The sequence below is a fragment of the Carcharhinus amblyrhynchos genome, chromosome 18 (assembly GCF_965287045.1).
Source record: "Carcharhinus amblyrhynchos chromosome 18, sCarAmb.v2.hapA, whole genome shotgun sequence".
Lineage (NCBI taxonomy): Eukaryota > Metazoa > Chordata > Chondrichthyes > Carcharhiniformes > Carcharhinidae > Carcharhinus > Carcharhinus amblyrhynchos.
Genome location: NC_137341.1, coordinates 39,136,687 through 39,148,740, shown reverse-complemented (window position 1 = coordinate 39,148,740; position 12,054 = coordinate 39,136,687). Strand labels below are relative to the sequence as shown.

Below are 12,054 nucleotides of genomic sequence, written 5' to 3'. Positions count from 1 at the left end.
GCGGTGCAGCAACTCCTTATTTACTTATTTTATTAGTGTCACACAGGTAGGCTTACGTTAATACTGCAATGAAGTTACTGTGAAAATCCCCTAGTTGCCGGGGCCAGAGGGAGAATTTGGCACGGCCGATGCACATAACCAGCATGTCTTTTGAACTGTGGGAGGAAACCGGAGCCCCTAGAGGAAACCCACACAGACACGGGGAGAATGTGCAGAATCCACACAGACAGTAACCCAAGCCGGGAATCGAACCTGGGTCCCTGGTACTGTGAGGCAGCGGTGCTGACCACTGTGCCACGGTGCCACCCCAGTATAAATTTGGACTGCATGTTTAGGTCTCTGGTTTGAAATTTGCAACCACAACGTGTTAGCTTAAAGCTAAGCACACCATAGCATTGAGCCATGGCTGATTTGTTACTTTACTAGTAGATGATGTATCTGGTTTGACTGTACGAGGTGCTGACATTGGCTAGTCAATAATAGCAAATGTTTCCCTCATCCCCCGGTACATATATTGATAGTTTGTCCAGAGTTTCCTATGTATCAATGCATTTCTTTTAGTTAGGGTGTTTGAAATGGGAGAAGGGGGTGAATATCTTTCAGATTCCCTCAATACTAATCGTTTTTATACTTTGGCCTTGCAGCTCATGGTCTTCCCAGGCCTTTGGTTCAAGCATACAGGTTTTGTCTCAGTTGTGGAGTTGGCCACACAAAATCTGAACCACACCGTCCAGGTGGTATTTCGGATCTACCGACCGAGATGTAGTGGAAAAGACAAATACCTTGTGACGCCAGGTAACAGCTTAACAACGGGAGTCAGAAAGCAATCTCATTCCTTCTCACATGGACAGTCAACAAAGTACATAGTCTCTGAAACGAGTCCGTTAGGAGACCTCAAGTGCTTGGCTTATGTGGACAACGATTATATAAATACATACAATGCACAGCAGAGAAAGAGGCCATTTGGCCCAACTAGTCCGAACCAGTGTTTATCTTCCATGTGAATTTCCTCCCATTCCATCTACATTTCATCAACTCTTTCTATCCCCTTTTCTCTCTTGCCATCATCCGATTTCCTTTTGAAAGTATTCATGCTATTTGCCTCAGCCGCTTCCTATAGTACGGAGCTTGACATGTACTCATGTGTAAAGCTACATAGGGCACCCACACGCGTACACTTATATTGCACACAAAATTATACGCACATTATACTCTGCGTAAAATTATGCACACGATGGTTGTATTAGAAATGTTAACAAAATGTACATTGAAAATATGTATCTTTTTCTTTGAAACACTGTTGGAGAAAGTTTCCAAAAATATCTATACTTTCATAACCATTGAACAATTTCTCCTTGCAGATGATGAAGAGGCCTGTTCGTCCTTTGCTTTTTGCTTGCCTCGAGCTCCTAGCAATACCAGCCATGGCTGCACCGGTGACACCAAGTGGTGCAGTTTGGCTGAAACATGCTTGCCGCTCAGTAGACGCTGTGGCACTGATGTCTTTGTCCGATGTCCAAATTTACTCCTGCCGCACTTTAGCAGAAACCATCCAAATTATGATCTTGTGACGGAGGTTCCCTGCACGGTGCCAGCCCAGAGCGCCACGCATTATGTGGTAGGATCATCTTTCTGTTTTGTTATTGTTGCCTGTGGATTCGTTACCATTTCTGTATGTAGCCTAGGCTCCAGTCCGTTGTCATAGATCATCTTAAGATGGTGAATCAGTCCAGCCTGTCAAGGGGCAAACAGCCTGATCACCTGAATCAAGGGTTCGACTGCTTAAATAGGGTGGCACGGTGGCACAATGGCTAGCACTGCTGCCTCAGTGCCAGGGACCCGGGTTCGATTCCCATGTCAAGTCTGGGTGCTTCAATTTCCTCCCACAATCTGTAAGATGTGCTAGTTAAGCGCATTGGCCATGCTAAATTCTCCCTCAGTGTACCTGAACAGGCGCCAGAGTGTGGCGACTAGGGGATTTTCTCAGTAACTTCATTGCAGTGTTAATGTATGCCTATTCATGACACCAATAAATCAACTTTAAAAAAACTTAACCTTAAAAAAATGTGCAACACTGCTATCCTGAACTGACTGCCATGTCCGGGTATAAATGGATAACCTGTCCCGATGGACCTTAATGAGGCCATTCAGGCTCAGGCCATGTCGCTTTTTTAAATTCAATTGGGCATCGCTGGCTCGTCCAGCATTCATTGCCCACCCCAATTTGCCCTTGAGAAGGTGGTGGTGAGCTGCCTTCTTGAAATGCCACATTGTGGGTTGACCCACAATGCTACAATGGGGGGAATGCAGGGCTAAGGAAGAGCAGGGGCTAATTCTCCTTGGCATCCTTCCCACCACCACCCCACCCCCCCCCCCCCCCCCACCCCCTCACCCCTTCAGAAGCAACTCTGCCCTGTGGCTGGCCTGTTTGAATATTGCCCACCTCCTTTCTCCACTCCCTCACATTTGACCCACCAGCCAGCTGAAGTGGCTAATTTCCCACACTCCCACTTAACCAGCATGCTGTCGCTGGTGCCCACGTGGCCTTCAAGATGGCATGGAAAGGCAAGGAAGCGCCAGCTCTCCATTGACACGATATGATGGCGAGAATCAGACGCCCACCACCCCCGCCCCATCCCCACTTCAACCCTAATCCTGAGCCTTGTGTGAGGTTGGTTACTTTTCTGCTCGTCCTCCAATCCTAAGCTAGCAGCCCAATCATAACCAATGACTGACCATCATCCCAATCCCAGCATTTGTCCTCCTGCCCCACTTTGTGGCTAAGTATTTGCAGAATATCCGAAAAATAAGTTCATCATTTACTCCCGTTTCCAGCTACTGTTGACAAATGAAAGGATTGAGGTGCAGTCCAACGACATCGTAGCTATTCAACACGACGGCAAGCCCGGAAGCTTCTTACAGTGTCACCAAAATGATTCGTCGCCCTGGCAACAGAGTTACTTCAGCATGATCTATTCCAGTGGGAGCAGGGATCTTTGGAGAAACCTGACCGAGAGCAACTGGAGAGATGGCACCGTGTGCAACTTGCGGGTGCTGTACACCCAGCGGCAAGAAACCGTGGCAAGCAGTCCCCTGCTCCGCGCTGGGCAGCAGTCCCCGGGCGTTTACACCTACCAAGCAACGATGGAAAACAGGCCGTTCTACACCAACGCATCCTGCACTGTCCAGGTTGTGGCGCCAATTACCCATCTTAGCGTCATTTACCCATCAAAGCAAAACGGTATCATCTACGTGCCAAGGGGCCGAGCAGTCATCATCGTGAAGGTGAAGTCGTCTGACAGGACGGCCACCACATGGTTAGGGAGTGACCGCAATTTCAGCTGTGAGGCGGCCTGTCCCTCGGAGCTCTCCTCCAGCTGCGAAGACGACAATAGTACTTGTTTCTCGCGTATCCCGCTGGCCTTCAAAGATTGCAATCTAACCAGCATCGTGGTCACCGCAAAGAACCAGGTTAGCTCTGTCAACAAGACGATCAAAGTTAAAGCTGAAAATCCGATCGAAGGACTCCTGATTTTACCTGATCCAAGTATCCGTGTGCTGTCTAACTCTCTGGTGGTAAGATACGTTTTATACTATTTCTTTAACCCACAGCTCTTTTCGAACGTTATTTTTAGCTCTCATCGATCGACAGTGTTGATTCGTTTCAGTGAACAGTGGTGAAGTACTGAATATGCCAGTCATCGGGGTGACGTGGTGGCACAGTGGTTAGCACTGCTGCTTCACAGCGCCAGGGACCCAGGTTCAATTCCGGCCTCGGGTAACTGGGAGTTTGCACAATCACTTTGACGAAGAGTCATCAGGACTCGAAACGTCAGCTCTTTTCTCTCCTTACAGATGCTGCCAGACCTGCTGAGATTTTCCAGCATTTTCTCTTTTGGTTGCACAATCTCTCCGTGTCTGAGGGTTTCCTTCGAGTGCTCTGGTTTCGTCCCACTGTCCGAAAGTGTGTGTTAGATGGATCAGCCAGGCTAACTTGCTCCTTTGTGTCAGGGGCACCAGGTAGATGCATGGGTTTTTTTGTGGATAGGGCCTGGGTGGGATTGTAGTTGATACAGGCTGAATGGGCTGAATGGCCTCCTTCTAAGGGTTTTTATGATAAGTTGGCACTTGTAACCAGAGAGGGCCCTACATGACTGACTGGAAGTTTCCTATTAGCTAATTACGGCGTGCTCTTCAGGACTGGTGAAAATTATACAGTCATGATGTGGAGATGCCAGCGTTGGACTGGGGTTAAAGTCCAACAGGTTTATTTGGTAGCAAACGCCACTAGCTTTCCGAAAGCTAATGGCGTTTGCTACCAAGTAAACCTGTTGGACTTTAACCTAGTGTTGTGAGACTTCTTACTGAAGATGATATAGAGTAGCGACTAACTTGGTGTGTACCTGACCAGGTAATTCTTCTGCTGAACCCCCAGGAGTACCTTTGAGTGACATCCGTGGGCACAGCGATTTAACTGCCATTTATATACCTCTCACAATTTCCCTTTCCATTGAGAGATGTGTGGAACGAATGGTTGAATGGATACTTTTAGCTTCAAATCACAATTACCACCAAGATACTTAAAGCAGGAATATTCTCTATCGCCTTAACTTTTGTTAAGCAGACAAATCTCCCACACCGTTCCAAAAATATTCTCTGTAAAACACTGTTTTCTGAACTGTAGGAATGAGGAGCTACTTTAGGAGTGGCACGGCGGTTCCTCTCAGTGCCAGGGACTCTGATTCGATTCCCAGCCTGAGTCACTGTCTGTGCGGAGTTTGCACATTCTCCTTGTGTCTGCGTGGGTTTCCTCCAGTGGGTTTTCTCCCTCAGTGCACCCAAACAGACGCCAGAGTGTGGCGACTAGGGGATTCTTACAGTGACTTCATTACCGTGTTAACGCAAGCCTATTTGTGACACTGATAAATAAACTTTTGGGCATGTGCAGAATGCAGACTCAACAAGAGAAAAAAACTTAATGTCACACAGCATAGTCATAGTCAACCCATCACACTGGTACCAGCTCTTTGAAAAAGCTACCCAATTGTTCCTTGTGTTTTCCGCATAGCCCTACAATTTTTCCCATTTCGACTCCTCTTTTTTCTGATGCCACGCTCTAAGAGGGCACTGGCAAGTGCGGACTTCCATTGCCTTGGTCCACGATTGTGTGTACTTTTCTGTCGCTCTCTGCAGTATAGCTGACTGGGTAACTCTCCTACACATACCACCTGTCATCAGGAAGGATTTATGGGCAGATCATTGACCGGTTCTGCCATGTTATGAACTCACCTCTTGAGCCATTCAAGTCCTGGAGTGGCTCTTGAATCTGGAGCTTTTAGCACAGATAAAGGATGTTACCAGTGCACCACAAGGTGGCCTCCATTTTGACTGCATTTCCAGTTCCCTGTTTTAAAGCTGCTGCAGAATCTGTTTCCATCACCCTTTCAGGCTGTGCATTCTAGACTCGCTGATCAACTGGCTGTGTAATGGCATTTCTCCTCGTCTCTCCACCTGGGTCTTTTACCAGTGACCTGAAACCTGTGGCCCCTTGTTACTAACCCATCAACCAGCGGAATCACTACCTTCATATTAACTCAACTAAATCCCATTCATAATCTCGAAAGCACCTTCTCTGCTCCAAGGAGAACAACCTGGGAACTATTATACTTTGTGGACGTGATTCCCTGGCCGCACTCATCCCAAAACCGGAGAACCCCACCCGAGGACAATGTACCTTTGTGTAATCTGGCCCCCCCTCCCCCCAACTACAATTCCTGTAGCAGGCGGGACAGGAGAATACCGCCCCCCCCCTCCACCCCCCAAATACCACAACTCACACTGTAGAGTTCGTTGACCTTTGCGATAAATTTCTGATAATTGATGGCATTTGGACATGAAATCTTTCTTATATTTCCAGAGGTTATGAACAGTAAAGTCTGCGACAGGGTAGCACAGTGACCATTTCAATCCAGAAGTGTTTAAACTCTATTTCTGTGTCTAGACTTACACTGCGAGAGTGAGTGCTGGAACGAATGTCGTGTTTAAATGGACTGTGGATGACAAGGCCTCCTTCATACATTACAACCAAATATACAAAGTCATCTACCGAACTGAAGCTGTGTACAAACTCTCGGTAAGTAGAAGTGGTGGCTGGAATAGGGGATGCTACTTTTCAGGGTTATGCCTCATTGGTAGGGCTCTGGTGAGGGCACACCCGGAACATTGTGTACAAACCCATGACGGTTTGAGCGGCATGGTGGCACGGTGGTTAGCACTACTGCCTCACAGCGCCAGGGACCCGGGTTCAATTCTGGCCTCTGTTCACTGTCTGTGTGAAGTTTGCACGTTCTCCCTGTGTCTGCGTGCTAAGTGATCTCCAGTTTCCTCCCACAGTCCAAAGATGTGCCAGTTAGGTGCATTGGCCATGCCCCTTAGGTCCCTGGGATACATAGGTTAGAGGGATGAATGGGGTAAATATGTGAGGTTATGGGGATAGGGCCTAGGTGGGATTGTGGTTGGTGCAGATTTGATGGGCTGAATGGCCTCCTTCTGCACTGTGGGGATTCTATGATTTTATTCTATGAGTCTGAAAGACGTGCTGATTAGGTGCATTGGCCGTGCTAAATTCTCCCTCAGTGTACCCAAACAGGCGCTGGAGTGTGGCAACTGGGGGATTTTCACTTCATTGCAGTGTTAATGTAGGCCTGCTTGTGACACTAATGAATAAATTAAGAAAATATTGTGCCTGACCGACAAGCAAAAAAGAATTGCCTTAGAAGGTAACAAATTTTCTCTGGGTTGTTTCCTGGGAAGGTGGTGGGTGTTGTCCTATAAGGAGAACCTTTTAGAATAGAATCATAGAATCCCTGCAGTGTAAAAGCAGGCCATTCAGCCCATCGACTCTTCACTGAATCTCAGACAGAGTATCCTTCCCAGACCCTGTTTCCTGCCCTTAGCCCACAAATTCACCATGGCTAATTATTCAAACCTATACGTCTTGGGACACTAAGGGGTAATTTATCCTGGCCAATCCACCAAACCTGCACATCTTTGGACTGTGGGAGGGAACCGGAGCACCTGGAGGAAATCCACTCAGGCACGGGGAGAACATGCAGACTCCACACTGACAATCACCTGAGGCCAGAATTGAAGCCAGGTCCTTGCTATGAGGCAGCAGTGCTAACCACTGTGCCAGCACGCTGCCCAGTCGGAGAAATTGAGCAGAATGAGTTTGTATGCTCTGGAATTTAGAAGATACATGGTGATCTAATTGAAACATATTTTCAGAGAGCTCGACAAGATTAATATTGAGAACCTGTTCCCCCTCAAACCCCAGCTGGAGAGTCAATAACTGGGACATATTCTCAGGTAGGGTGTCAGCCATTTAGAACTGAGACAAGGAGCATTTCTTTGCTCAGAGAGTTGTGAATCTTTGGAATTGGTTATACCAGAGGGCAGTGCTTCCTCAGTCGCTGATTCTATTCAAGAATGTGGCCAATAGCTTTTTGGAGATTATGAGAATGAAAGGATATCGAGGGAGGGCTGGAAAGTGTGCTTGAGATAGAGCGTCAGCCATGGCCCTATTGATGGTGGAGCAGGTTCAAGGGGATCACACAGCCTACTCCTGCTCCTGTTTCTCATTGTCCATTCTTACGTCCGCACAAGGACTGAACAAGCAGTGAGAGGAAGGAACTCTTGAGTTTTTGAAGGAACAGGAGCAGCAGATGATCATTATGTGGCAGATATGAGCCAGATGCCGTTGGGTGGGAACTCGCCATGGGTGGAGGAGGCGGTCACCTTCGGAGGGACTGGAAGATCCCGCAGGTGGGAAGGGCTGAAAAAGGCCGCCCCTTGTTTGAAACCCACACAGTTTCAGAAGGTCAAATCTACCCAGATAGAGGATGTTCTGTGAAGACAGTAGAGCCAGGGTGAGATCAACTGGGCTTAAAAGCTTCAAGTAAACCTATCCTGTGATTACGTGACTGGGATCCTGGCCACTATCAAAATCGGAGGGGAAGAGAAAACAGGAGGGAAACACAAAGCTTTGGAAATTGAAGGCCAGAAGGTTACAAACCATGGCTTGATTGTCATGTAGAATGGACACCATCCACTGAATGCAATGTGGTTCAGTGGCAAATGATTAGCACTGCTGCCTCACAGCACCAGGGGCACAAGTTCAATTCTGGCCTCAGATGATTGTCTGTATGGAGTCTGCACATTCTCCCCGTGTCTGCATAGCTTTCCTCTGGTTGTTCTGGTTTCCTCCCATAGTCCGAAGATTGCAGATTAGTTGGCCTTGCTAAATTGCCAGGGTGGGGGGGGCAGTGGTGGAGTGTAGCAGGATGAGTACGTGGGATTATGGAAATAGGACCTGGGTTGGATTGTAGTTGGCACAGGCCCGATGGGCTGAATGGACTCCTTTTGCACTGCAGGGATTCTATAATACTGATTGAATTGAAAGAAACACTTGCATTTACATAGCAAAGCCAAATGAATACTTTTGGAGTGTTGTCAATGATGGCATTTGATTTGTGCACAGAAAGATTCCACAAACAGTAGTGTTGATAATAATTGATTGCGGTTATGTTGATAGCGGGATTAGTATTGGTCAGGATATTATACATAAGGAGACACCTCCTTTGCATTGCCAACTAAAGCTTACATTTCAATGTTGCAGTTGATCGCATCCAATTACGTGAGCAACCAAAAGATTATTAGCAATGTCACAGTGGACAAGAGGAATCCCTTAGCTGAGTTAAATGTCTCTGCTGCTCCAGACATCCTTGTGCAAGGCTCACTGTACACATTTGCTGCCACTGTGAAAGTGGATGCAGCCGTCAATGCTACCTTCAGGTAAGTGAGAGAAAGTACACTCTATCCTGGATCTTGGCACATGGAGTAAAATTTGGCAAAGATACTAAACTTGGGGCAGCATGGTGGCACAGTGGTTAGCACTGTTGCCTCACAGCATCAGGGACCCAGGTTCGATTCCTGGCTTGGGTCACTGTGCGGAGTGTGCACATTCTTCCCGTGTCTGCATGGGTTTTCTCCGGGTGCTCCAGTTTCCTTCTACAGTCTGAAAGACGTGCTGATTAGGTGCCTTGGCCATGCTAAATTCTCCCTCAGTGTACCCGAACAGGTGCCGGAGTGTGGTGACTAGGGGATTTTCACAGTAACTTCATTGCAGTGTTAATGCAAGCCTACTTACGACACTAATAAATAAACTAAAAGGAAAGCTAAATTCACTTTGTTGAGTAAATCATGAACAAAAAGGTAGTATCAATAATGGTGACCATGTAGTTAGCAGAATATCTTAAAATTGACTCATGCCCTTTGGGGATTAAAATCGATCGTTTTTACCCAGTATGACTTAGATGTGGCTCCAGATTTACAGCAATAACTCTTAACTTCCCCCACAAAGGCCTAGCAAGCCATTTGGTTGTATTCAAGATGGCGTCTCTTCACCACCTTCTCAAGGGCAATCAGGAATGGTCAATAAATGCTGGTCTTAACAATGGTGCCTACATCCCAAGAATTAATTTTTTAAGAAGTCCGTCTATTATGTTCTGCCCCAGTGCTGGTCAAAATTCAAACCTCATTTTGTTTTAAACTGGAGATGGGCAACTGAGGTGTTTTCCCCATTTCTTATCCCGTGATGCAGCAGGATTTAATGGCCTCGCTTGAGCGAGATCGGAAATTCCCGTCCGGGGAGCTTTCAGTTGTCGAATCCTCGCCCGCTCCACTTCCGTGGCGGGTGAGGTGGTAGAGTTCCGGCCTTCATGTCTGTCCCTTCTCTGAGGATGAGCTAAAAAGTTCTATGATGGGGAAGACCACCTGTATCCTTAAAATGCAAGTACACCTACCGCAGTTCACTCCAGTATTTCAGTCCAGCACTACACTCACCATGGACCTCAAACCCACCATCTTGAGTCAGAGGCAGCAATGCTGTCATTGAACAGTAGTTGTTGAGTGTATGGACCTCAAATATAAGTCTGGGTGACTTGAGAATCCAGTATGAGCAACCTTGGAGCCAATGGTGGGATATTCAATATATATTCCAGGCTACATGTCAATATGAACCCAATCCTTCATTTACCTGACACCCAGCTTAGACAGGAGTTTGGAATTTTTAAGGGCTTTACATTACATTCTGAAACTTGGAACAACATTGTGGGGGACATGGTGGCACAGTGGTTAGCACTGCTGCCTCACAGTGCCAGGGGTCCGGGTTCGATTACGGCCTCGGGTGACGGTCTGTGTACAGTTTGCATGTTCTCCCTGTGTCTGCGTGGGTTTCTTCCAGTTGCTTCTTCCCACAGTCTAATGATGTGCAGGTTAGGTGGATTGGCCTTGCTAAAAGAGGGATTGGTAGGGAAAATTTGTGGGGTCACGGGGCTAGGGCTTGGATGGTATTGTTGTTCGTGCAGGCTCAATGGGCCAAATGGCCTCCTCCTGCACTGTAGGGACCCTATGATAAAATGGCACTTGTAATCAGAGAGTGTCCTACATGATTGGCTGGAAGTTTGTACTTCTTGTGGAGTTTGGAGTGGAGTTTGTACATTCTGCCCGTGTCTGCATGGGTTTTCTCTGGGATGCTCCGGTTTCCTCCCACAGTCCAAAGATGTATGGATTAGGTGGATTGGCAATGCTGAAAGAGGGATTAAGCAGGGTAAATACATGGGGTTTGATTAGAGCCTGGATGGGATTGTGGTTAGTACGGATTTGATGGGCTGAATGGCCTCCTTCTGCACTGTAGGATTCTATAATTCTTGTTGGCTGATTTTGGGATCCTCCTTGGGTTTAAGATCACAGAGCAGTGACTAACCTATAGATTACCTGAATGGCCTCCTTCTGCACTGTGAAGATTCCGTGATTGGCACTTGTAGATAGCAAATACCCACTTGTGAAGGGGCAACTGTGCCGAATGCTTCTGTTGTTTTACAGGTGGTGTTTCGGGGATGGAAGCAGTGATCAGGTTTATCAGTTCGTATGTCCATACAACCTGAGTCTTTCAGTCCCTTATCTGACAGTCAAACAAGCAGTGCTGCGACACAATGTGACCCACATATACCAAAGGCCAGGTAAGATGGTGAGCACAGACTGCTCAATATGTGGCTGCTGGCTTGTTCAGATGCCATGGTTCTTACCAAAATGGGTGTACCTTGCAACTGCCACTGGCAACCATAAGATCAGAAGAAATCGAAATTTCATGCACGCTCCGCCATTCAGTGCAATCGTGGCACGTTTTAAAGCCACACATCTCGATATCTTCCTCAAGAAACCAGATTCAGGCCCTTACGTTCCGATGGTTTTCCGCACTTATTTTTTCCAACACACTTCTTTTGTGGGAAGGTGGGAGACGGAGTGTGGTGAAAGTGGTCAAAAGGCAAGTTGTGATTTGGATCACAAAAGGGTTTGGGGTGAATGTGTCAAGATTAGTGGGCACAGTCTAAAAATACGCGGGTATTAAGGCTGAGAGACGAGAAGTTTCTTTTCTCAGAGAGCTGTTAAATGTTTGGTACTCTCTTCCACGGAGAGCAATGGAGACCAGGTCATTGAGTATATTCAAGGATGGGTTTGATTTCTGATTGACAAAGGGATTGAAAGGTTTTGGGGAAGAGGCAGTAGGTTGGGGTAACGCGACAATCAGACCAGCCACGATCTTAGTGGAAGGCGGTGCAGGCTCGATGAGCCAACTGGTCTATTCCTGCTCCTATTTCTCCTGTTCTTGTGGTCTTATGTGATGAGGCAAGATGTTTTCTTGAAAAGAGTTTGAAAGAGCAAAGGTAACCATTTGAGTTGGTAAAATGGGGGAGTGGAGGGCATGGCATGATCTGGATTGGGAGGGATAGAGGGAAATCTTTGTGCCGGAGTTGATATTGGATAAAGAGATAAAACAGCCAGCAGCAAAATGGCCAACTAAAGCCCCACTAAGCAATTTCATTTTGGCCTGTAAGTTTTTTTTTCCATTTTGGGATTCGTTCCAGGCAACACTCCTGATTTTCCACGGCCCAACTCTGTACTGTGATATAGACACATTGGTTAACATTGCTA

The 12,054-nt window shown here is 47.0% G+C and overlaps 1 protein-coding gene across 1 annotated transcript in view; it reads left to right on the top strand.

Annotated features, from left to right (window-relative positions):
* Positions 1–12,054, top strand: part of pkd1a (polycystic kidney disease 1a) — a 211,401-nt gene that overhangs the window by 101,891 nt on the left and 97,456 nt on the right. The window contains exons 10-15 of the mRNA XM_080206859.1: positions 645–795; positions 1,362–1,618; positions 2,836–3,576; positions 6,002–6,133; positions 8,678–8,853; positions 10,945–11,081. Coding sequence (XP_080062985.1) covers positions 645–795; positions 1,362–1,618; positions 2,836–3,576; positions 6,002–6,133; positions 8,678–8,853; positions 10,945–11,081 — 1,594 coding nt within the window. The remainder of the gene's footprint in view (positions 1–644; positions 796–1,361; positions 1,619–2,835; positions 3,577–6,001; positions 6,134–8,677; positions 8,854–10,944; positions 11,082–12,054) is intronic.